A 26,825-nucleotide genomic window follows, 5' to 3' on the forward strand; every position below is an offset into this window, starting at 1 on the left:
GAAGAGATATTCCCCAAAAGGGTCATTGGAAGTGAGAGTATTTATGGTGTCTTTCTTTGGGAAACAGCCAGAATCACTCCACTGTGACTTCATTTACTCTTTTACTAGTGTTTTTGGTGGAAAAGACCCAAATGATTTTTGTTTTCTCTTATAGTCATACTTGGATAACTTGTGAAGTTTATTATGCTTCCATAGGGCTGAGATTTAAGATCGTGGCAGGAGAACATAAGGGGTGAGTTAAGCTTCATAAAAACAGAGGCTTTGAACTATCTGCAGAGATGCAATTTCATAGGTAATCTAAGTGGGATTTCTATTTAGAGTGCTTCAGTGCAATGTTATGCTGTATGCAGCAGTGCTTACTAGAAAGGTGTTAATGCTGCTGTTTCCACTGAATCAATCTTTTCTCTCTTTTTTAAAAGATTTATTTATTTATTTTAGAGAGAGTGAGCATGAGCAGGAGAGACAGAGAGAGAGAGAGAGAGAATCTCAAGCAGACTGCGCTGAGAGCCCAACTCAGGGCTTGATCTCATAACCCTGAGATCATGACCTAAGCTGAAACCAAGAGTCAGATGGTTAACTGACTGCTCCCTCAGGTGCCCCTCCACTGAATCGCTGTTATTTTAGATGTTTTTTGATTTTATACACGATGGTCTAATAGGAAGTAAAGTGCCTCTTATATATACTTTCCATTAATGATCGATACTTGAGTTTCTTCCTTTTGTGTTAGGCATCACCTTTTGAATACCCACAGATTTTTCATTTTTTCACTTGATTTCTCTTTTGAAGAGAAGGACAAAATGTAGAGGGAAAATATGGTTGGGTCTTTTTAACCTGAAATATACCTCTCCACACTTCTAGGAATAAAATACATAAGCCATATCCTCCTTCTTGGAGCTGTGCATTCAAGAAGCTCGGAGAACCCAGAAGCCTGCCTTTCTGAGATCCACTTGAATGTTGCCAGACTCATTGGATGGTGTCCTATTTTATTAATTGGGCATTGACACTGAAAGGGACGTTCCAAGATAGATCCGAGCTCTTTGTCACTGTGCACGCAGAGAAGAGGTCCCTCATAGTGGCTGCAGCCACATTTGTCATGTCCACACTTGTGACCCTTGTCCCTTGCCCATTAGCAGGAAGGCTTAGGTAGAGGAGTTGCTGTCCCTTGCTGCTGCATGTCAGACAGGTTTTCCTACTGCTGTCTTTAAAAGGGCTCCTGGTCTTGAGGAGACATGGTGAGATTTGGTGGTAGGTATTTCTACCACCATGCTGAGAACCCACAGGTGGTACTTGGACCTCTGGTTTCACATGGGCAGCCCATGGGGCCCCATGAGTCTGGTTTCTTCCTCCAAAAACTAGGATGACCTAGACTTGGTAAGTCTCAGTTGTTTTAGATGGGGGCTCTAGAATTTCCTGATTGTGGGCTAAGCACATACTCAAAATAAGACCTCCATTTATCCTAACATCTGTCAAATTCTTATTCTCATATTGCACTTAAAATTGCCAGGCACTGTTCTAAGTCCTAAACAAAGATGAAGTCACTTCATACTCAGATGACACTATAACTGTTATCATCCCCATGATGGATGCCAGCTGGAATTCAAATTCAGGCAGCTTGTCCTTAAGCCCATGTTCTTAAACATCGCACCATGTTGACATCTGACACATCTATAGCGTGTCCTTTTTCTGGTGGTCTTTGGGGAAGGAGATTAAATTACTGTGTTGTGGAGGGATCCTAGATACACAAAGAACTGGCATTCAGGAGTTCTGATTTTTTTAGTGAGAACAGCAGAGTCTATTTTATGAGATGCATATTGAAAATCTTTCACAAAACTTGTATTTTATTCTTCATGATGTTTATGAAAAAGCTGAGACATCAATACAGGAAAAGAGCAAAGATACCTGGGGTCTCAGCTGCAATTAGAGCATGAGAATGCATGTGCCTGATTACTGGTTTTGCTTATATGTAAATACAAGTCGCTGTGCTAAGCAAAAAATAATTATAATAGATTCATTGAATCATAATGCAGCCAAGTTTCACTTAGAGCTTTAAACTTGCAGATGAGGCTTTCCCTAGGGCTTCTGTCTGATTGTAGTTGCTATGTCTGACCTACTTATCAGCTTTTCACAAGGTGGCTTAAAAGCCTCCCAGGATATAGTCATACACAGAAAAGGAGAAACTTTCCATAACCCCTGATTCATTGGTGGGGTATTCGGGGGGTTGTGCATCACATAAGGTAATCTTGTTCATTCTTGTAGTTTTCTTCTAGGCATGAGTCACAAGGTCAATTCTGAATGAGTAAACTAAGATTTCTTGACAGTTGGAGGAACTAGTGGCTTTCAAACCCAGAGGCGTCTTGTGTGATAGAATTTGGTTAGGCATAACTGAGCAAGTTCATGCAAGAGAGCCTGGCACCACTTTGCAGGACTTCAGCTTTTGATGTCATCCAGTGTCATGTGTTGATAGTCTTCCCTTTTGGTGATTAGCATGTGCCTCCTCTGGTTGGGTTCATGGCAAGGGTGAAAGGAAATGATATTGGCCTTTAAAGAAAATATCTTAATGGAAGTGAGTCAAGAGTTCGAATCTGTTCAAATCTGTGTTAGAACGGTCTGTCTCAGTCCATCCAGGTCACCTACTGACTGGGAGAAACTCAGGTTTTCAGTCTTCTGAGAAAAGACTGTTTTTCTTTTCACTCTTGTGAACCCAAGAGATGCTATCTTTAGCAGACAAAACAGAGTAAGCCGTCGTCTTCTCAATTGTCAGAATGTCTAAGGCCCTGGGAGCCGGCAGTCCCATCCAGAATAGACTTGGGAAGCTTCAAGCAACCCCAAGATGAGAACCAAAGTGGCCTTTCTGAAAGACCTTGGAAGCCAATAGGAGTCAGCCCTCTGTGATTGATGCATGAGCAAGAGTAAAGAAAGTGAAAAGTCATCAGCAAAAACTAGACGTCTGTGTTTCTTTCCCGGATTCACATCCTTTGAGGGTGATTCAGGTCCAAGCATGTCATCAGTCTCCCATTTGTCCTTTCCTTGTTTGCCCTCCCCACTTTCTCTGTTTTGTTCCTGTCCCCCACCTTGGGTGGCCCTCCCCACTCCTCTCTACTTCTGCTGCTTCATCTCTGGGTCCCTGGGCACCACGACACCCCATGGGTTCTGTTCCTAACCAGCCACCACTAATTCCTTAAGAACTCCATGTTTGCTGTGCCTTTAGAAGACTTTTACCCTTGGTCCTCTTCTACTCCTGTCGGATGAGGTTTAATTCCACTCTGAAGTTAACTCCCTAGCACCGGGATGTCTGTGATAGAGTGGGGAGACTAGAGAGGCAAGAGGAAGATTGGGGAGACAACTCTGATGGGCCTCATCTGTCCCATTCCACTTTTATGGAACAACCCAGAAAAACCTCATCTTTGGATCCCCAAATCACAAGGTTGGCCTTCTGTTGTCTTGCTAAATTATCTCAGGGCTGGCATCCTCTCCTTAATGGTCCTGCTTCCCAACCTTTTCCTTCTTTTCCTGGTGCTCTTCTGCTGTCCTACATAACACCTGGTGAGCCTAATTTAAGAATTCCATTTTTTTCCTCTTTTCATATCCTAGCCTCAGGGAATGTATTGTATTATCACGTGTGCTAGCAAGTCTAGGAACAGACACATAATGCCTGAAGTTTCCATTATGCATGAAGAGTGTATGAACTTGAGGGAACATGCTGGTAGGATACGTACTGCACATGGGAGCACCAGGAGTGGAATTCCTCATCTGGGATTCATTGGTTGCTTCTTCCTACAAAGCAGAGGGCCCCAGCCAGGCCTGCCCATTCTTCTCCATCCTTCTTGGCCCATTCCTCTTCTGAATCTCTAGCCAAAACCTCTGAGTGTTTCCCCTTCATGGTCACCCTGAGTCTGCGTAAAGTCTCTCCTCTTCACCCCCCATAATACCCCAGAACTCCACATTTTCCTGTGCTGGCTTGTTGAACAACCATAGCAGCATCTACAGCCTGTGTCGGCTTTCTAAAGCACCCTATAGCTGGCGCTTCGGTGGTACGGACCTCTTTCCTCCAGCAAGAGCTGCTGAAGGGTTTTAAGTTAAACCTGCTACATAAAAACTCAAACAGTGGCAATGATGATAGGCGTTTGTATGAATCTCCTCTAAAAGACCCAGTGGGAAGGATGAAAGAGCAAACCATGAGTGCTCAGACACGCTGCACCTGTTGGCTGGATAATGAACCTGGAGACACTAACCACTCAGGTTTCCTAGGATCATCTTGTTGCTGTTACAGATTTTCCCAAACAACGGCCTTGCGTGTAGGACCAGGGAAGGTAAGAGCAAGAGGGAGACGAATAGCTTCACTGTCCCCCTCCTCCTCACTGTAAGTGACCTAGACTCAGCTACTACTCTGGTTGTCTGATGAATCTTTTCCTTCTGCTTTCAGCTCGGGGACCTGCTTCACAAGTTACAATTCGTCATGACGTATGTGGCTCCATGGCAGATGGCTTGGGGTTCTTCATTTCACGTGTTTGCTCAGCTCTTTGCAGTGCCTCGTATCCTTTGGGCTTCTATTTTCACCTGTGAGCTGAGAGTCACATTTTATGGATGCCAGCTTTTCATTGAACCCTGGCAATGAAAAGATTTGAAAGTCTTTAAGATTGCATTTTAATGGGGACATGGGGAGGCACTTTGGATTCCCCTTAGGCCACTTAGCCTTAAAAGATGTTGCTTAATTTTGAACTCTTCCTGCTTCTTAATGCATATCCAGGATTACTTTTTTTTTTTCTTGATTCTTTCCATTTTCATTGCACAGGTCTGCATTAAGATACTCTGTCTTTTAAATAGAAAGTTACTGCTTAACTGGTTCAGTTGACTTATACAAAATAGTGTAAATCGATCTGCTGCTACTAAACACTGCAGATAGGGCTGATGTCTCTGATAGACTATTATTGATTATCTCATACCATATGATGATGGAGTTTAATGATCACATATGTGAGTGATATTCAAAACTCAGAATGTGATGCACATAGAAATTAACCAAAGTTTTCTAAAACCTAAAAAAATAATTGATGGTTTTGTTTTATAGCTGCTCTTAGCCAAGAAGCCTAGTTTTATTGTTCAGAGTTTCATTTGGTTTCTTTGTCGATTTTTAAGTGTTTTCATAATGATAATTAGTTTTAATTGACTTCAAAACAAACTTGAGATGCTGCTCCTAAAGATCACTTTGACACAGATAGCTTAATTGCATGGGGGGTGGGTGTGAGTATGTGGAGAGATACATTAATAAAAAATAATCTTGAAGAGTGAGAGTAAACAAAAATATCCTTGACTCAGGCCTAAAATTTGCCCTCAAAGGTTTTCCTTCCCATCCAATTTATACTTCCTAAACTTGTGCTTTCCATGAGGTATTTCAAGGAGTACTTGTATTGGAATCCCTGGAGGAGCCTGTTAAATAATGAAATCCCTGAGCCCAGCGCATACTTTTAAAATCATGTTTCAGGGGGTGGATCTTGGAATGTTCATCTTCAGAAGCTTGCCCAAGATTCTTATCCCCTGGCGTCTGTGACTCCCGGTTCTAGAACTTCCTTTTGTACAACGTTCACATGAGGCTCATTAAAGACGATTCATGAACAGTTTCTGGGACTTACCTTCGTGTACAAGCATGGAAACATATTTGGGATAATCGTTAAATAATATATTCTAGGTTTTTAAAAATGCCCTTCTCCAGACTCATTTGTTTAAAAGCATCTTTGTAAGCCTACCAAGAGCTGGCTTTACAATGCACATTGTTCTGTGCACCTATTCTTAGACCTGCATTGATATTTCTGAAGTATTTCAAGGTTATTTGGCAGAACAAGCTGAGGGAAAATAAAATTTGGGGAGTGTAGCTTTTACACTCTTTTTCCCTCTTTCCCCCCTTTAACTGCAATCATTTTCTATAATAACAGTAATTTTAGTTTTTCTAAATAGTCATTTAAAACACAAAGACAGTGAGATGAAAGAGTGAGGTGATTTTTACTTATTTCTGAAATGTGTCTGCTTAGACACACATCTGATCTTGAGTTTAAAGTGTTTAAAAAATAAAGTCTGTTTATTAAATAAAAATTATTGGATGATGAAAATTTGTGGTTGAGGTGTTGCACAAAGAATTTGAAACTTGACATTATGATTCCTAGTTTTATCCTAACTTTGGTCCCATGCAGATTTGTAGCATTTCTTGTGCTTCCTATTCCTTGTTAGGTGAGTTCAGGGATATTAATTACTCCTTGAGGTTCCACAGCTGAGTTAAGACCCTTCTGGGAGCCATAACTTTCAATTACCTGACCTGTTTGTGTGTTGAGGGTTCACGCACAAGCACTTCATATCTGGCGCTTAATATCTCCTACAAGAATAAACGTGGTGTTAGCATCTACCTCAGATTTTACCCGGTGCATATTAAATCTAAGTGCTTTCTTGGTGGGTGGACTTATTCTCAGGAAACTGAACATTTGAGATGTAGATTTCATCTGGCAATTGGTGGCTCTGTTTTAGGACACTCTATTGATCCCCATGCCTTGTTCCTAAAACTGCTCCTGATAGTGACATCCACTTCCTCCCTTCTCCTAAGATACAGAGCCTTTGAAGTGACCTTGGAGCCTGACCACCTCCATTGTGTGACAGCTTATGGTACTTGGAGCCTCCCACCCCCCAAATAGTTGAGAAAACTGGATATATATGCTGTCAAGGCAAAGTTATGAGGGTCCTAAGCTACCAGCCCTGGATCTCGACTAATTTTGAAACATTAATTATTTTATCACTCTATTAAGAAGCTGTGGGTTCAATCCTGGCATCAGGAAGGGACTAATTTGCTCCATTTTGGAACTGAATTAGCGATCAGGCCAGCGGGGCACTGTTTAGTAAATTGCGTTTTCCAGTACTAGCATGTTTTCTCCCTCGGTAGCATCTCTTAGTTTCCGAGCTTGTAACCTCCAGGGACGGATGAGAGGGCTCACCCTTTTACAAGTAGAGACCATACAAAACCATTGTCTTCCAGTAATTACACAGACCCGGCCAGATTATCTCTGTTAAATGTATATACGGGGAAGGCAACTTTCTATTTGGTATATTCTTTTGAGCTTCAAATGATTTGTTTTTAACTTTAAGGACTGATGTAAATGTTTTCATTTTACAAGCTTTTGACAGAGTCACCCTCTCCCTATTGGTAAGAAGCAAAGAGAGCCCCGTGTGCCCGTTCTCATCGGAGTCCCTGTTTCTTGGCATTGCCTGAGCAGTTATACTCACAGGCATTCATATTTGTCTTGAGAATGCTGGATTTCTTCATCAATTTCCCCTAAATAAAATAACCTCTGAGGCCACCTATTCACTTCTGCCCTATGTCTGACCTGTTAAACTTTATTTCCTTTCCTACCACATTGAACTTTATTTACAGGCTCAGACTGCTTTCCGGACTTAAATTCTGGGTAATTGTTTCTGGCATTTAAAAAATGGACAACATGATCTTGGGGGAAATATATAGAATCAAAAAGAAGAGCAGTGCCAGCCCCTCTAGCATCCTGCCCAGCCCCAGCGCCATGTGGCTTTGTCCTGGTTTTTCTGCAAACCCCCCAGTGTCCTCCTGTCCTCCTCCTGTCAGAAAAATCTGCGCCCACCCCCACTCCCACCATGGCTCTGCCTTCTTACATTTTTTCGGTACTTTTATTCCATGACATCCCCCATGCAGTTCCCTTTTCTTCCCGTGACAAGGGGCATGGTTAATTTGGTGTGTTTTGTGGCCCAGGTTTTCAAATATTTTCAGCTTTCCAATGAAGAAAAAACTGATGGGTGATAATAGATTTCCCAGTAGCTCATTGTTCTGTAGCTCTCCATGTGCACGAGGTCAAAATAAAAGGAATTGGATTTAAATTCTAGCACAATAGAGATCTTTTTGATACCCAAACAATTCCACAACGGAATGGATTATTAATGGAGGATATGTCATTTCACTTCTGAGGTTGCGTGGAGGTAAATAGCAAGTTGAAAAAAATAAAATAGACACAATTATTCTGAAAGCAAAACTTTGAGTTTAGGTCTGTGAAAATGCATGGGGAAGTGCCCATGATAGCACAAGGCTCTTCTTTTCTGGATTTACATGTAAGTGGGTGGTAAGGTCCCCATGACCAACCCCCCCAGCCCCCAGCCTCTAGCACCTGGCGGAGAGTATAAGAAAGCATTTGGGTGCCTGGATCACTTCTATCTTCTGATTGACAGTGACACATGGAGTCTTCCTATCTGTGCCAGGCATTTCTTTTTTACGTTGTTCCAGTACTTTTTGGAACACAGAGTAAAGAAATAAGACCTCAATTTGTGCAGTGGTGAGAAAGTCCCCTTCCAGGCAGGGAGATCAGCCCTGTAGGAGGTCAGATCAGACCTGTAGCGGGACGCTCTGAGCCCCGACCCGCAGGGACAAGGGATGAGGCATGAGGCACAATGTGCCTGTGTAAGCCCTGGACAATCTGGCACCACAGTGGCCTCTGTCGCCTCAGCCACAGTCCCACTGTCACCCCTGCACCAGGGTGACGTGTGAGATTGGTAGCTAGGAGCAGTCCTTGAGTGATGGAGACAGACTGGGAAGGGACCAGCCTTTGTGACACCTTCCGAAGATTTCTAGAGATCAGTTAATTGGTCTTAATTCCAAAAATGACCACAAAACCAATTTTAATATTGAACAATTATGTTTCTGATTAACTAGGGTGTGTAAAAGTGAGTCCCACCAGGACGTGAGAAACCCATACAGAGTGCAAAATGCTGTGACTTCATCTGTATACATTTTTAGCTTATAAATCAGACATGACTTGAGTCATTGGTGTTCAATATATCATAAGGAACATATTTTTTTGAATAGTGGGAAAAGATTCTTTGAGAAATGGAGATGCTACCTTCTCAAACAGTGCTATTTATTTCTCTTAAAAGTGTAATTTAATTTTAATTATTTATAAAGCTACTTAATACTTTAGTAAATGTAGCACAGTGTGTTTTGTCCTGCTAATGATATCCTAGTAAAAAGAAACTGTTCTTCCCAAACCTTAGATATTAAGTCTTTGCCATAAATCATACTCTGGGTATCCCAGGCTGCTGGGATTTTTATGAGAATCATTTGGTTTTCATGCTGGCGAAATAAGACCTAGCAGGATACTACTGAAAGTTTTATATTCCTGACTGTGTACACAGAGAGATCAAGTGTATGCCCTCCTTTCTTTCCTTGGTGAGAAAACAGCTTTAATATAAACGAGTCAAAACCTGAGATAATATTTCAATGTATGATAACACTGAAAAATTTTTTTTGCCTTAACTCAAGACTCTCAGATTCTGCCATGCTTTTCTTTCAGACGATTGTCACCTCCATCTTTTCTACTCCACTGAGCCCATTTCTCGGGAGCGTCATTTTCATCACCTCATATGTTAGGCCAGTGAAATTCTGGGAGAAGAGCTACAAGTAAGATCCTAAAGTTGATGCTCACGTGCTTTGCTAAGATTCATGCTTCTGGATGCTCCTTGACCTTCCTCCAGGTTGAGGCTAGGCTTCATGCCTCACCTGCTGGGAGCTGAGCATGTCCCCCAGGGGCTCCCTCAGTTCTTCGCTCAGCATGGGAGCTTCCAGGCTCTGGACAGAACAGGTCTGAGCACATATTTGCAGTCACGTTCCAGTCCAGGTTTCACCGATCCTGCAGGAGAAATGGGTTCTCGCTGCCGAGTATTATTAGTTGCCCTCAGGAAGGTGGTTGGGGGAGCTGACGTCATCCCATTTGCTTGGCGGAGATTGCCCCCGGAAGGCACGTGTCCCCTCCCGGCAGTACCCCTCTGTGAGTATCCCACATATGCCTGTCACACGCAAGTGTACACACTTCACAGCTCAGCATAAAGGAGGACACTCATTTCTCTAGAGCGCTATGAAACTTGTAGAAGATGATTTATGTATTTTCTTGACTGGACCGGCTGGTCATAAATTTCCTCCAGCAAACAGTGATGGAGTGGGGGCAGTTAGTTCTTAAGGAAAGGTGTGAGGACAGAGTCATGGTTCACTAAGTAATTTTCCAGAGCTCCTCGGACTTGGGGGGCCGGGGGGAGGGAGCTGAGGACAGGTGGCAGAGGAGCCTGCTGGCCAGTGGGCCCATCTTCAGCTGGGGGTAGAGGAGGCAGTCTTGTGCTTTGGAACTCCTCCCCCTAACTTTAGCCTTACCTGTCTGAGCCCATAAACCCCAGTCCACCTTCAATAGTATGTCTGCATTTTGCACGACTCTGGCACTTTACCATGTGCTCTTTGTGTCTCATGCAAGACCCCTTTAACCTAGGAAGTCTGTGATTTCTTTTTCTCCCCTTCGATGGTTTCTGTGACGGTAAAATGCACACCTCGCGGGACTGGCAGTAGCGGGTAGTGATTAAAACTCAGCCTGTGGTGCCGGCCCCCCTGGGCTCACATCTCACTCCTACCACTTAACACCGGTGACCTCAGGCCTCTCTCTCTCTTCTGTAAAATGGGGGCAAAATGAGAGACCTACTTCACAGACTTGCTGTGGGGAGAAAATGAGTTCATAGACATAGAGCCCGTGGAACAAGGCCTGGTGAAGAGCATCCCGTGTGAGCCTGTGCTGCTGTGCTTCTCTGACTGCTCTGCGCAGATGTCCGTCAGTCCCCACTTGGCCCACACTGACAGGTGTCTACCATGACGAGGTGCCGCACCTCCGGCAAGCCCACCTTTGGGGTGTCCCTGGGGGGAGAACCAATGAATCCAGAGTCCTCCATGTGAGGCCAGGGTTGGGAGGCCAGGAAGAGGTGGGGGGACCCTTTGGGTTCCTGGCAGGTTCCTCATATTCTAAGAGAGGTGGGCTTTTTGCAGTAGGACAAGTAGCTGTGTGAAATTTTGCACATAAGCGAGAGTCCTGTTTTGTGTTTGTTTAAAGAGACACTGCGCGTATTTACAGGGCTAGAGAGGAAAAGCAAATGCTGGGCACTGGCTTGTTACTTTACCTTTCTTTAGGGGAAAACAATTTGGGGAGGGGGTCTCTTTTTGGAGCTCTGAAAACCACATTTAAACTTGTAAATAAGAGTGGCCAGGCCTTTGCTCTTAACCAGGCAGGAAAGTGCAAGATATTTTCAACTTGATCGTTAGTACCAAAGATTCCTCTTGGTCTCCTATTCTCAGGTGAGTTAGGAGCCAGTCTTTCTGGCCTGCAGTCTGACATAAGCAAGATGCATGTTGAGCCAGAAAGGGTTTTAAGCTTCCCCAACAGAAAGGGGAATAGACAAGCTCCGTGGGAAGATTTTATTGCAGGGAGGCATCTTAACGCTTGTGCAGAGCAAGGGCTTTCTTGTGTTCTGTGTTTTCTTATTTAGTTTCTCCGCCTCCAGGATGCAGTGTGGTACTTGAGCTGGCAGCTTGTGTGGGTTACTTAAATGTGTGGGCCTCTAGAGTAGCGTTAACATTTCCTTACTTGGTGTCACAAATAATGGATTATGTTGTGAGCTGTTCTGTCCCCAGGTTAGCGCTGATATGTGCCGGGGGCGGTGTCTACCTTTGGCTGTGGTTGGGAGGGGACCTCAGGAACTGGGGTATGTATAAGGCTGTCCAGCCTTTACTGGGTCTCTCTCAGGTGGCCCAGTTAGAGAAAATGTTCAGTCCCACTGGGGGAAAAAGTTCCTGATGCAAAACCCAGGCTTGTCACCGTGCATTAAGCATCAGAGTATGGAGTCCTGTGCCTGGCTGCTTAAAAGATCAGTGGTGGAGTTCAGGACATTTAAGGGGTAGGTATTGGGAAAGGAAATGGCAGGAAATCTCATCTGGATCCCTGCAAATGCTCTGGAAAGCTCATTCTATCTTAAACTGTTGGTTTTTATTTCAAATGCTAATGACTACCCTACCCGTGTTCTTGCTGGAGAGCATCTACACAGCTGCTCCGTTACCTACAAAGGAGCACTTGGCTACAAGGGCTATTGATTCTATATAGTTGTTCACTACTTGTCCCCTCACTTTCAAATGCTGATGAAAGATACTCTTCCTGCAGAGATTCAGTGGGCACCTAATGCCAGTGGGTGTACCTCTGCACCCCACCGCCAAGCTGCGCTGTGACTGGTGCACTTGCAGTCCCCTGTCCTGGGCCTCCTCTCCCTTCCCACCCCCACTGCCTTGCTTGCCAGCCCTCCCTGTCCTCCAGGCTTTCTGTTGGGCCTTCAAAAGCTGACTTTAGTTTCTCTAAGTCTCCAGTGAGCCCAAAGCTGTAAAGAAACCATTTTAATACCCCAAGGAGCCGATAAGTACATCACCAGCCACCTGGTAACTATGGCAGGTCAGTTTTCCCCTTTCCCCAGCCCGGACTGTCTCAAAATCCACAGGCTTCCTGTTCCCCAACACTGCTCCTCCCTGGGGGTAGATGACAAATGTGTCCTCTGCCCTCCTGACTCCCCTGCACTCTCGTCAATTCTGCACGCATCGCACCAGGTTCCATGCTGTCTCAAAGGCCTGTGGTGAATCACAGTTGCCTGAGGAGGAGGAAAAAATACCATGTGGACCAGCACTGTCCAGTAAGAAGCTCTGCATTCCTGGAAGTGCTCTGCATCTGCACCGTCCCATACGGCAGCCCTATTGGCCACATGACCATTTGAAACAGGGCTAATGTGATGGAGGAACTGAATTTTTACTTTTTATTTATTTATTTTTTTTAGAGAGAGAGAGAGAAAAAATAAGAGAAAGCTGAGGAGGGGGGTGCAGAGGGACAGGGAGAGAGAAAATCTTAAGCAACTTCCCTGCCCAGCCAGGAGTCTGACACAGGGTTTGAATTCAGGACCCTGAGATCATGACCTGAGCCAAAATCAAGAGCCAGATACATAACCTACTGAGCCACCCAGGAGCCCTCTGAATTTTTACTTCTTCTATTTAGTTGTAGTGAATTCAAGTTTCAATACCATATGTGTCTAGAGGCTACCACATTGGACAGCACAGATCCAGACCCTCCTCCATCTTAATCTCAATGTCTAGCTTATTTCCAAAACATTCTGCATACCTCACATATTGTAGATTATGGATCACATATTGTGGATCCCCCAAGCCTTGCCTTGGGTAAGCCTTGCCCTTCATGAAACTACCCAACTTCTCCATTTCCCACAGTCACCCACAGTCCCTCTTTTGATGTAAGAGTGATGAGGTTCAGGAAGGCCTTTGGAATGAGAAGTATTATAGCAGCTGTCTTTGGAAGATAAATTTGCCTTGTGGCCATCAGCTACTTCTACCCAGGATTGGCATAGACTGTGCTTCTCTCCAAATCTGGACTTGTTTCTTTTTTATCCTGGGTCTCATGGAGGCCATGCACGTAGTAGGTGTTCTCTATTAAGTAAATTGAGTCCCAAAGTATTGTGTAAAAGGGAAAAGAAATCTTCATCTGGGTTCTATTTGCCATTATTAGAAAGGTCACTGTTAAACCGATGGTCTCTTGACTAATATGGGCTTTAAAGTCTGTCTTGATGAGCTCTGCCTGGTGTCTCCACTTAAATTACAGGCAATGACAACAAATGCACTGTAATAATAGTGCCTTTTGTGTTTAAATCCCCTTATGTCAGAGTATTCTAAAAGCTTTAGAAACACATTCTGATATTATGATCTATCACCCTTCTCTTTATATATAAACAATTGCTAGATAACCAAACTTTGTCATTAATGTGAAACAAATGTTTAGGCTAGAAATATTAACTCGTGTTTTTGCTTATCTCGGCAAATATCTTGGTCCTAAAGGAGTTGACTATCGTTAGCCCTGATGAATGAAAAGTTCCATTAATAACGAGTTTGTTTGGGATGCCTGGGTGGCTCAGCGCTTGAGTGTCTGCCTTCGGTTCAGGGCATGACCCCGGGTCCAGGGATTGAGTCCCACATCAGGCTCCCTGCGAGGAGCCTGCTTCTCTCTCTCTGCCTGTGTCTCTGCCTCTCTCTCTCTAATAAATAAATAAATAAATCTTTTTAAAAATGAGTTTGTTTGGATATATCAAAAGTCTTGTATAAAATATAAAATGCCATCGCTATGAGGAGGCACATAGAACAGCTATCTGAAAGTATAGCTTTCATGGTGGTTACATTTCTATCAGATTCTCCAAATTGGTTTAAAATGTTAAATCAGGGGCACCTGCATGCCTCAGTCTGTTAAGCATCTGCCTTCAACTCAAGTCATGATCTCAGGGTCCTGGGATCGAGCCCTGCATTGGACTCCACGCTCAGCAGGGAGTCTGCTTCTCCCTCTCCCTCTCCCCCTCCCCGCCCTGCCCCCTGCTTGTGCGTGCTCTCTCTCTCTCTCTCTCAAATAAATAAAGTCTTTCAAACATAAAATGCTAAATCATTCCAGGCATTATCCTTCTCCACAAATAAGTGTTAAGCATTTATGGGAGGGCACCATGCTAGGCTTTAACTCATAGGAGTCTCTCTATGTGACTGGTCTGTGAAAACCTCCAACTCTGTATTCCTGTAGTCCTTGGTCCCAGTCTAGTTAGCAAGAAGGTAATCAGCATTACTTCATCCCAGCTCTTCCTGAGACAATGGTAGTACACCAGAAAGTGGGAGCTTTGTAGCCAGCCAGAGCTCCATGAAAACCCCAGCGCATATGCTTGGTTAGGTGTTTTGACTCTGGGAAATTATTCAGTCCGTGAGCCTCAGGTATCTCACCTGTAAAGTGGGTTGACTGGCTCTCTGTGCCTCCCAGAAGTCGTAAATACTGAACAAGACATGGTTCACTGTGGTAATCCTGTCCCCATTTTGTTCTCCTTCCCAATATTACTATCTTCTCTCATTCAACTTTTAATTCAGCTATGTCTAGACATATTTCATATGTCCTTGCAACCTATCAGAAATCCCTTCTGAAATGGCCAAACGCAATCATGCCAACTGGTGAAAGGACGCAAGTGTAGACCATGTAACATCTACTCCACAGTGTGCTTGACATGCCCCTTAAATATTAGTCTTCACCTTTTAGTGAAGTGAATATTTATTAGTGTTTATTCTGATGCCTCTACCCATTGCAAACCCGGTCCTGTTCTTTAAGCAACATTGCTGCCTTAGCGGAAAAACAACATCTCTAGGGAGTCACTATTTTGTATTTTATCAAACAACAGACTATATGATCTAAATATTTCAACTAGTCTCTGTGGGCTTCTATGAATCATACTGTGTTATTTCCTAGGGCCTCTGTGGGTTTGTAATATTGAAGCGAGGCTAGCACAGACCCTTGGAATTACAGAACCCCCACAGAAAGGAGGCTCCCAGCCTCCTCTACTCTGGGTGGAGCAGCCCTCGTGCCTTCTTAGGCAGCCCCGGTGAGCGGGGTCTGCCACAGCAGTGGGCTCTTCACATGCTGGGTCTGCTCCTGTGTTCTCACCTGCACACACCTGCTGCTGCTGGAGCAACCAGCATCCTCACGCCGCCTACATCTCTTGTCCTCCTACAGATCTCTCCCTTCACTGCCTTCTTTCTCAGGCTGAACAACCCTACTTTTTGAAATGGTCCAGACCTCAGGCATCCTTGCTGCCCTCATCCAGATGTTTGCTGGGTTGGTTCTAACCCTCCCCTCCAGCCTGTTCCAGATGTCATCTACTCAGCTCATGGTAGATGTGACTTCCTGTGAGCCAGATGTTCTGCTCTCATTTATGCCTTCTAAAATCTAAAATCTCTCGATTATTTTACTAAAGTATTGCCAAGCCAGCCGTTCATCATCCCAATCTTATGTGTGTATTTTAATGAAAATCAGAAATTTACATTTCCTCTACCAACTCTTGACCCCACTGGCTTTAACATTCCAATCCTTAGAGGCCCATTTCAATGACGCCCTTCATCATCTCCCCAGCCCCTCACTTGCACACTCTGCAGGCCTGGCACCATCTCTGTCTTCACACATGGTTAATGACGATGCGCAGGACAGGGCCAGCGTGCCTGACTCAGGGCAGGCAGTCAAAGAAGTTCTCAACATCTCACTTTACTTTTTACCTTTTCACAATGGGGAAGATTTTTTGGATGTTCTCTACCCACTGAGCTATTTTAAGCACGATTCTTAAGATCTTTGTGCAAAGCATTGGAGCTTCTCAAAAGGTAGTTTTTATTTTTTTTTCTCGAATGCAAAGCAGAAAGTTTATTTGGCTTGTGGTTTGATAGTAAAATGCAGCACTATAATTAAAATTTGCAATTATGCAGGGGTGGGATTTACATATCTCAACTTGCAATTAAGCTACTCTACAACTTATTTGGATATGTTCACAGAGTGCCTGGACATAATGAGATGAAAGTCTTGAAGGTCCTTTATCAGATGTCTTAGGGCTGTTAGAGCTCTCAGATCCATGCCTAGGTGTGTGTTGAGCTCACCTTCCCAAATATAATCATTCTTGTCCATATACCCATTCTAGAAGTAGAATTTCATTTTTCTCATTTCACAGATCAGAAAAAGAAAACTCGGGAAGTTAATTCACTTGCCCAAGGTCACAGAATGAGTCAATGGCAGAGTCAAGACGTTAAACCAGGTTTGGTCTTCTTCTAAGCCTTGAGCACGTTCCTTATGTCCGGAAGCCTCTCACATGCCTCCCACACTAAAAAAGCTCAGTGCTGCCAGTTAAAGGGTTTGTTTGGGACAGGAAAGAGATGCTGTCACAAGAGCCCTATTTAGTGGAGGAGCCTGGCTGGAAGGGCAGGCAGGGCAGTCCAGGCCTCGAGGCCACCTCACTGAGCCTCCCTGACTCCAGAAATGACTTCTTTCAGCCCGAGGTGCCATGATGCAGTGGGTCTCAGCAGGGCTCCCACCCTCACGGGCCCTGGCCATGTGCTGTCACCCAGCTGGCTTTCTGAAGCTCCAGAACCTGAGCACGGAGGCATGAGGGGTACCCCTTTGGGTGTGGCCTGCCGCCTCCAGTGCTGCCAGACCTGGTCACGTGGGACCTCTTAGACTGGGAAATTTGTGGTCACCAACAATGTGAGGCGGGTGTATTGGTTCCAGGCCTTTCAGGTCTGGAGCTGTGAGATTAGCACAGAAATGAAGCTTTGGTGACCTTCAGGGGCACTGAGTGACCACCTGCAAGCCTGAATGAAGTCTCAGGCCCAGAAATGGGGGTCGAACTTACCCAGATGCAATTTTCTTTTTAAATGGCTGATATGAAAAATTCTTCTTGGGGGCCATCACCTGCCCTTAGTTTTACGGGGTGTTCAATAACTTCAGACACCTGTGAAAGGAATCAAAGAATACCCTGACTTTTCCTCGGAGCTAACGGTAGGTCTTTGCGAACCTCCCTCCACAGAAGGGACGATGCAGGGCTGTCTGGGTGCATATATAAGTGTGAGAATTTTAAGTAGTTTTAAAATGCTTAGGAATCACTTTGAAATTGATAAAAGAAATGTGCTTAGGGGTTAACACAGCTCAGCCACCATGGGGCCACATCTGGGAAGACTGCGGGTGCTGGGACTTGTGGGTGTAGCCAGGACAGGATTATGGACCAAGTCCCAAACTTTCTAAATGGAACAGAAGTAAGGAGAAACATTTTTTAGCTATAGATGATAAAATGAAGGTGTCAAGGCAGCCCGTGAAGCCAAAAGGGGCTCAGTGAAGCTCAGCCAAATGGTGCTGATGGAGAACTTACAGCCATGCAGGGCCTGCCTCAGATTTCATTTCTTTCTGCTGAAACTTGGCTCTGCATTCAATGTTTCTCTGGACTCTAGGCCTCCGGTAAGAAACCGAGAAGGAAGTGACACTGTGGCCAAAGGGCCAAGGCAATAGAAAGACAGGGTTCACACCTGAGTCCCAGAGATCTGTTGTTTCTGCCTGGCCTGAGGGGGTTCTGGGGCTTCCGGGAAGGGAGCCATGCTGGGAGAGTTGGTCCTTTCTTTCCCCCTAGCCTGAAGGGGCAGGACACAGGCTGAATGCTGCTGGCAGCCTTCTCGTCCCCACAAAGCAAGCTGGGCCTGAGTTTAGCAAACACAGAAGAACACAGGGCCATGGGACATGGGACCATGATTCCTACTGACCCGCCCTGGCCCCTGAGTCTGCTGGGCCTGACTGAGCTCTGGGCTGCGTGAGCCAGTGTATTCCATATTTTGCTTACACCATTTCCAGTTGGGTTTTCTGTCCCTTGAGGCCAAAAGGTTCCTAACAGAGGTGCCTGGGTGGCCCAGTGGTTGAGCGTCTGCCTTTGGCTCATGTTGTGATCCTGGAGTCCTGGGATCGGGTCCTGCATCAGGTTCCCTACAGGGAGCCTGCTTCTCCCTCTGCCTGTGTCTCTGCCTCTCTTTGGTATCTCTTACGAATAAATAAATGAAATCTTTAAAAAAAAAAAAAAGGTTCCTAGTAAAAACAAGTGATGGCTTTTTTCCAAGGGATCCTTCCCCTATACCTTTTATTTCCGAGAAGTGGCAGCATGATGGTCAGACCTTTATTGCCATAATGCTGTGGTTCTAACTAGGTTAGACACCAGGGAAGGTGCCAGGCATCCCCCATTGCACCTCCAGAACAGAGTGGCAGGTCAGGAGTTGAAGCCTTCCCTGGCTCTATGGCTGACGGGCCCTGTGTCTGAGGCCAGTTGTTCCATGTCCCTTCTCTGGCTCAGATTTCCTTAACTGGAATTTCTGGTCTGTGTGTCAATGCTATTATATCTGAGAAACGAAATGATGAACTTGGCCCCATCCTGCTGTTTTGCTGACGGATGAGAAAGCTCTCGCACACATACCCAGGGGTAAAGTTTGACACTTCAGGTGTGGCAATAAGCTATTATGCAAATATATTCCAGAAAGATGATGCTTTTGAGGAACTCCAGTGTGGTGAATTTCTCAAATAGCACTGGTTTGAGCTTATTATTCATTATGCTGTGGTGCATAATTTTACTCAAGGTCCTGTTACATTTTGCTGAGCAGTTAAAGAATTTGAAAAGTGCAGAGTAGTGAAGTTGACCATGTGCCTGCAAGAAGGAGTCCAACATGCCCACCTGCTTCCCTGCTGTCTGGGGCTGCTGACTCTACACTTCAAGGTCACGCAGGAGCAAGGCTTTGGGACTGAATCAGATTGATAGATGGTTTCAGGGGGTGTAAGTCTATAACAGCATGTGGGCAGAACCCTTTTCACTGCAGCAAGTGAGGGCGGGGGTGGGGTCCTTTCCCCGCTTTTAGGGGAGTGTTGGAGATCGGGCTGACTTCTTCCAAACAAAGGAAGGCAGGATATAGTCAGCTCTTAAATCCACGTTAAATCTGCAGACTCTTTTACTGCATGGGATCACATATCCAATGTAGGAGATTTATTGTGTAGACTCAAGGCATCTGTACAGTGTAGGTTTACTCCCCAAGAACCCAAGAACCCTGAGCCCTTCAGGTCTTTCCTGTGATCAGCCAATGCTCAAAATGGATGTTGTTGGCCATGGTCAGTATGTTCTCATTCTTCCCATGACTGATGGAGTCAGCTGTGGTCAGGCCACTTTGGGTCCTAGGGAATGTGTGCATTTGAGGCTCTAGGTGAAAACTCATTCCTTAGCATTGTAGTGATCAGATGGGGCTCCTGTAATCTTGTTATCTGAGTATATTTCCATGACTGACTTTAATCCTATTTTACAGAGAGCCAAGAGACCTGGCCCAGGCTTCGCATATGGTTGCTGCTTCTTGGTACACAGTGGTACCAACTGATTAATGAAATCTGTACATAATGTGGACATATAAGCCATATATATTCTTTTTTTTTCTTGTCCCTTTGGGAACACTACCATCATCACCACTTGTAGGGTTTATAATACTTTCTCGTGTCTAGATTGCTGTGTTTGTTTCTCTCTTTAAACTGTTGCTCCCCTTCAAGATTTTTAGATGAAAAATAATCAATAATGGAAAAATAATCACATACATGAGAATAAGAAAAAATGTATTATCTGATAAAACCAAGGGTAATTTAATGTATTACATTCCTCTTTTCACATTAAAGGAAGTATTTGTTTTAGAGGCTATATAGTTAGAGCTTATCTTCCTAGTGTCAGGGTAGGCTTTGGAGAGAGGTATACTTTGAAGCTTGAGGAAGAGGTAGAAGAGAAAGGTCTTAGTGGGTTTTAAAGAAAATTGGGTAGGAAATGAAGTTTTTAAAAAGCAATTTTTAAGAGCATTTCAGAATGATAGAACACTAGCTTTCTATGTAAAGTTGTCATGGATAAAGTACAGCCACCAGGGAAGCCACCAGAGAGGAGATTTCCTTAGCATTGTCAAATAACCTGTTTGGGCACTACTTTGAAAAGATTTGTACACTCCTATGTTTATGGCGTTATTTATAATAGCCAAGGTATGGAAGCAACCCAAGTGTCCTTTGATAGATGAATGGATAAAGAATATATATATATATATATATATATATATATATATATACACACACACACAAGTATTACCACTTGCAACAACATGGATGGACCTAGAGGGTATTATGCTAAGTGAAATAAGTCAGAGAAAGACAAATACACAATTTAATTAATGTGTGGAGTCTAAAAAAGAAAACAAATGAACAAATAAAAAAACAAATAGTCTCATAGAGAAAACATACTGATGGTTACCAGAGTGGGGAATGGGTGAAATAAGTGAAGGGGATTAAGAAGTACAAACATCTAGTGATAAATAAGTTACAGACATGTAAAGTACAGCATAGGGAATATAGTCAATAATATTGTAATAATACTGTGTAGTGACTACACTTAATCGTGGTGAGCATTATGTAATGTATAGCATTGTTGAATCACCCCATTGTCCACCTGAAACTAATATAACATTATATGTCAACTACACTTCAGTAATAAATTTTTAAAAATCACTTGTTTGGGAAAAGGCTGGGGCAAATGCAGGACAACTGGGAGAGATGAATGAACTGATTATCTGTTGCCTAATGCCCTTTTGCTCCTGGAGCCAAGATTCGACCCAAACTATTTTAGTATTTGAAAAATCAATTTGAAAAACATTTTCAGGATAAACTTTACTGTTCCTTTCCCCATTACAGAAAAATCTATACCCAAATGTCCTGATGCAGTGATATCAAAAGCTTTTTCTATTTACCCATCATCTCTCATGGTTCCCTGGGGTAACTGGGCTGTTACAAGGCTAAAGCAATTCTTTATTTAGTTTTGTAAGTTGGCGGTCATGGACGAAGCTCTTTATTTTAATTTCCTACCCAAAGTCCTGTGCAATGTGCAGTTGCCATTTTATGCATGAGAATACTAGGGATCAGAAGAATTAAGTGATTCTCTTCTTTTCATCCCTCAAATAGTTTAATAAGTTATTAACCAAGTTAGAAACAGAAATCAGGTTTATTGACTTAAAATTGCAGTTTTATTGTTGGGGTTTTAAGATGGAAGGTAAGCAAAAAAAAAAAAAAGATGGAAGGTGAGCAAAAAAAAAAAAAGATGGAAGGTGAGCAAAGTATAGTGGCATACTCTGGAAGTAAAAAAAAACAGCAAAGGAGAAGTTGGGAAGTCCATCTCAGTGGGAAGCATACTGGTGTGCTTTTATTAAGTGCAACATCCCTTGGTGACAAAACGACACTCTGTTAATGGCTTCATGTTCAGAGAATGTGTCTTCTCATGTTGCTGCCTCTCCTGAGACAAGCAGTCATGCAAATGAGAAGACCTGAGTTAATTCATAGGGGCTGTGTGCGTCACTGCACAAATGGGATTCATTCATTGCCAAGGATGATCATGTCCTTTTTGCTTGTGTGTGGGGCTCATCTTAATCCAATCCTGTACATTCTACTGGTCACTAATGAAAAAAAAAAATACATGTGTCTTCAGGAGAAATTTCACCCACAGTTCTAAAACACTGTCACATAAATACCATTAGGCATCTTGCTACCAAGATATAGTACCCAGAAGTCAAAACCCTAAACCAAACATGTTTAGCTTGGGGAAAAAACAGCACCTCTTTGATAACTTAATTTTTATAAATCAGTTATAATCCTCTGCATCTCTATTTATTCAAGTCCCCCCTTGCCTGACTCTTTGCCCAACTGCAAGCAACTCGAACTTTTTTATTGCTATTTTTATTAGTTGTATTTGCAGAAAGAGAAGAAACACTTTTCACCCCCTAAATATTTATGACCTTCCAGTGAATGAATAGTTGGATTTCATATCCTGTATTTGAAATGTTGAATAATCTTGGACTCTTCTGGCTGAAATGGGAGAAGCAATCCTAATTGGAAATGTAAGCAGGTTCAGATCAGAAATGAGAATTGCACACGAATGCATTATTATAGTAACTAAATTCAGGCCTGCTGTTAGCTAAGAAGATTTCTTAAACTTTTTTAAAGCTCTTTATAGATTCATGTATAGTTGAGAGAAATAATACAGAGGGATCCCCCATATGTCCTTTACCAGTTTACAGGTGTTAGCATCTTGCAAAACTGTCACAATCAGGGTATTGATATTGATAACAGTAAAGATACAGAGCTTTTCCACCACCACAAATGTCTCTCCTGTCGTCCCTCCATAAACACACATTTGTCCTTCTTGCCCCTACCCCCTTCTTAATTCTTGTCCACTACTAATCCATTCTCCAACTCTGTAATTTTGTCATTTCAAGAATGTTATGAGACTGGAATCATATAGTATTTAACCTTGTGGGGTTAGCTGTATTCACTCACCATAATTCAGTAGACATTCATTCAGGTCATTTTATATATCAATAGTTTGCCCCTTTTTAAAGCCGAGTGCATGGATATACACACTCTCTTTAACAGCTCAACCATCGGAGGACATCTGGGTTGTTTTCAGTTTGTGGCTATTATGAATACAGCTGCTATGGACATTAGTCTACAGCTTTTCGAATGTAAGTCTTCACTTCTCTGGGATAATTGCCTACGAATGCAATCACTGGGTCATATGGTAGTGTTTTAAGAAACTGTCTAACTGGGACGACTTGGTGGCTCAGTGATTGAGTGTCTGCTTTTGGCTGGGCGTGATCCCAGGATCCACGATCGAGTCCCACATCCGGCTCCCTGCGAGAAGCCTACTTCTCCCTCTGCCTATGTCTCTGTGTCTCTCATGAATAAATAAATAAATCTTAAAAACAAAAAGAGATAAGAAACTGCCAAACTTTTTTCAGTGGAGCTGTATGCCAATTTACATTCCCCTCAGCAATATATGAGAGATCCAGTTTCTCCAGATCTTTGGCAGGTGTTTTTACTATTTTTTTCTTTTAGCCATTCTGATAGTGTATAGTGATCTCTTGTAGTGGTTTTCATTTCCATTTCCTTAACTACTTGCTATTCACTATGGTGTTGAATGTCTTCTGCAGAGCTTATTTGCCATTGGTATCATCTCTTCAGGGAAATGTTTGTTCAGGTCTTGTGCTTGTTCTCTAATTGGATTTTTTTAACTGTTGAGTTTTGAGAGTTCTTTATATATGCTAGATAGTAGTGTTTTATTGGGTATGTGACTAAAAATATTTTCTTCCTGTGCCATGGCTTTTTAGCCTCATAAGAGTATTTTGCAGGCAAAAGTTTTTAAAAAGATGTTCTTGTCAAGTGCACATGGACTATTCTCCAGGTTAGAACATATGCTAGGCCATAAAACAAACCTCAGTAAATGTAAAAGGATTGAAGTTGTACAACATGTTCTCCAACCACAATGAAATGAAATTGTAAATTAGCAGCAAGAGGAAACCTGGAAAATCTTCCAAATATTTGCCAAATAAAACATTCTCAAACAACCAGTGGGTCAAAGAAGAAATAACAAGAGAAAATAAAAAATTATTTTATGGTGGATGAAAATGGAAACATAATATATCAACAATTATCGGATGTAGCAAAAGCAGTGCTCAGAGAGAAATTCATACCTGTAAATACTTATATTAGAAATTAAGAAAAATCTCAAATCAATCACCTAATCTTCCACCTCAAGTGACTAGAAAAAGAAAAGCAAACTAAATCTAAAGCAAGCAGACAGCAGGAAATGATAAAGATCAGAGTGGGAACAAATGAAATGGAGAATAGAAAAATAATAGAGAAAATAGATGACACAAAAAAAATTGATTCTTTGAAAATATCAACAAAATTGACAAATCTTTATCTAGAATGACCAAGAAAAAATTAGAGAAGACAAATTACTGTAATCACAAATAAAAGTGAGGGCATTACTACCAACCTTACATAAATACAAGGATTATCAGTAGGTTCTATAAACAATTGTATACCAAGAGATTAGCCTGAATGGACTGGAAGTAGAAAGCATGAACACCAAAAACTAGGAACATCACTGAGAGAAATTAAAGAAGACAAATAAATGGAAAGACATCCAATGTTCATCAATTTGAAGAAGGTAATATTCCTCAGATTGGTCGACAGATTCAATTGGCTCCTGTCAAAATTACAACTGCCCTTTTTGGAATAAATTTATACATTTGCAGTCAATTGACTTTCCACAAGAGTGCTAAGACCATTCAATGGGGGAAAGGACAGTCTTTCAGTAAATGATACTGGGACAACAGGATATCCATTTGCAAAAGAATGTAGTTGAACCCTCACATCACATCCTATACAAAAATTAAATCAAAATGAGTCAGACTTGAGTATAAAAAGCTAAAACTGTAAAACTCTTGGATTTGCAATGAATTCTTAAACACCAACGTCACAAGATACAAAAGAAAATTAGATTATTGAAATTAAAAGCTTTTTACATCAGTGAACACTCAAGAAAAGACAATTTCACTCTGACGTATATGCCAAAGAAAGTTTCAAAGAAGGTTTCCAAACAAAAACTTGTGCACAGGTGTTTCTAGAATCATTGTTCATACTAGCCAAAAAGTGAAAACAACCAAATGTCATTATCTGATGAACTGACAAACAAAATATCATATATCATACAATGAAATATTATTTAGCCATCCCAAAGAATGCAGTATTGATATATGCTACAATGTAGACGAACTTTGAAAACATTATGTAAAATTAAGGAAACCGGACACAAAATGCTGCATATAATGTGATTCCATTTATATGAAATATTTGGAACAGTCAAATCCACGCAAAAGACAGATTGGTGGTTGTCAGGGGCTGGGGAAAGGGATGAACAGGGAGTGACTGCTTAATAGATAAAAGGTTTCTTTTGGGGATGCTAAAAATCTTCCAGAATTAAATAGTAGTGACAGTCACACAACATCGTGAGTGTATTAAAAGCCAATACACTGTTGCTTTGAAATGTTAAATTATGAATCTTATGTTATGCAAATTTTACCTCTATTTTTTAAAAAAATAAATAGGGCATATTTGTGTGGGTCTATTTCTGGGTTCTCTGTTCTGTTTCATTTATCTATATGTAATACCCTCTACCAATCCTAACAGTCTTCATCACTGAAGTTACATAATATACCTTGAAATTAAGTAAATTCCCACTTCTTTTTTAAAAAAATTGTTTTAGCTAATATTTTTCTGCCTTTCTGTACAAATTTTAGACTAATTTATATTTATAAATATATATTTTTGCACCTAAAATCAATCTTTCTTTCTTTCTTTCTTTCTTTCTTTCTTTCTTTCTTTCTTTCTTTCTTTCTTCTCCTTTATACTGCCTTTAGTTTTGTTTTCAGAATAATACTATTTTCATAAAGAATTGGGAAGTATCCTCTCCTATTATTTGGAAAAGATTGTGTTTGATTGGTGTTTTTCCTTAAATATCTACAAAAAATATTGTGGAAATTTTGACAGGAACCATGCTAAGCCTTTCTATCAGTTTAGAGAGAATTGACATCTTTACTGAGTCTTCCAATGCATTAATATGGTACATCTCTCCATTTGGTTAGCACTCCTCTTATTGCTTTCATCAGCATTTTGGTATTCTTCAGCATATAAGCCCTGCATATACTTTCTTAGGTTTAACAAAACCCAAGTATTTTCTCTTTTTTATGAGTGATTTCAAAATGTATTTTAAAAAATTTTGGTATCCATTGTTAGTACATAGAAATACATTTCATTTTTGTAAGGTTATCTTGTACCCTGAGACCTAACTGAACTCACTTTCTAGGTCTGGGGTTTTGTTTTGTGTTGTGTTGTTTTTGTAGATTCTCTGAAATTTCTCTATCGATAATCATGTCATCAGCAAATATGCACTGTTTCATTTCTTTCTTTCCAAACTGTGTGCCTTTTATTTGCCTTTCTTGTCTCAATCCATTGGCTAGAACCTCCAGCACTGTGTTAAATAAGAGTTATTAAAGTGGACATACTTGCATTATTCCCAGCTTTATTGGGAAAACATTCAATCTTTCACCATTGAGGGGCACCTTCGTGGCTCAGTGGTTGAGCGTCTGACTTTAGCTCAGGTCGTGATCCCGGGGTCCTGGGATCGAGTCCCACATTGGGGTCCCCAGGGGGAGCCTGCCTCTCCCTCTGCCTATGTCTCTGCCTCTCTCTGTGTCTCTCATGAATAAATGAATAAAATATTTTTTTTAAAAAATTTCACCATTAAGTATGATTGCTAGCTGTAGGTCTTTGTAGACAGTCTTTATCAGGTGAAGAAGTTCCTTTCTATTCTTATTTTTCTGAAAGACCCACAGCTAATATCATCCTCAATGGGAAAAAAAATTGAGAACCTTTCCCCTAGTCAGGAACAAAACAAGGAGGTCCACTCTTACCATTACTGCTTAACATCATACTGGAACTCTTAGCTTCAGCAATCAGACAACCCAAAGAAATAAAAGGCCTCTAGATCAGCAAGGAAAAGGTAAACTTTCATTCTTCGTAGATGATATGATACTCTATGTAGAAAACCCAGAATACTCCACTAAAATATTGTTTGTTAAAACTAATACATGCATTCAGCAAAGTTGTGGGATATAAAATCGTTCAGAAATTTGTTGCATTTTTATATAG

At 42.1% G+C, this 26,825-nt stretch overlaps 1 protein-coding gene across 2 annotated transcripts in view; it reads left to right on the top strand.

Moving 5' to 3' along the window:
* Positions 1-26,825, top strand: part of PCNX2 (pecanex 2) — a 289,788-nt gene that overhangs the window by 201,375 nt on the left and 61,588 nt on the right. For both annotated transcript variants that reach the window (XM_038533888.1, XM_038533889.1), the window contains 2 exons: positions 4,424-4,532; positions 9,325-9,454. In XM_038533888.1, coding sequence (XP_038389816.1) covers positions 4,424-4,532; positions 9,325-9,454 — 239 coding nt within the window. The remainder of the gene's footprint in view (positions 1-4,423; positions 4,533-9,324; positions 9,455-26,825) is intronic.

Source organism: Canis lupus, chromosome 4 (assembly GCF_011100685.1).
Source record: "Canis lupus familiaris isolate Mischka breed German Shepherd chromosome 4, alternate assembly UU_Cfam_GSD_1.0, whole genome shotgun sequence".
Taxonomy (NCBI): domain Eukaryota; kingdom Metazoa; phylum Chordata; class Mammalia; order Carnivora; family Canidae; genus Canis; species Canis lupus.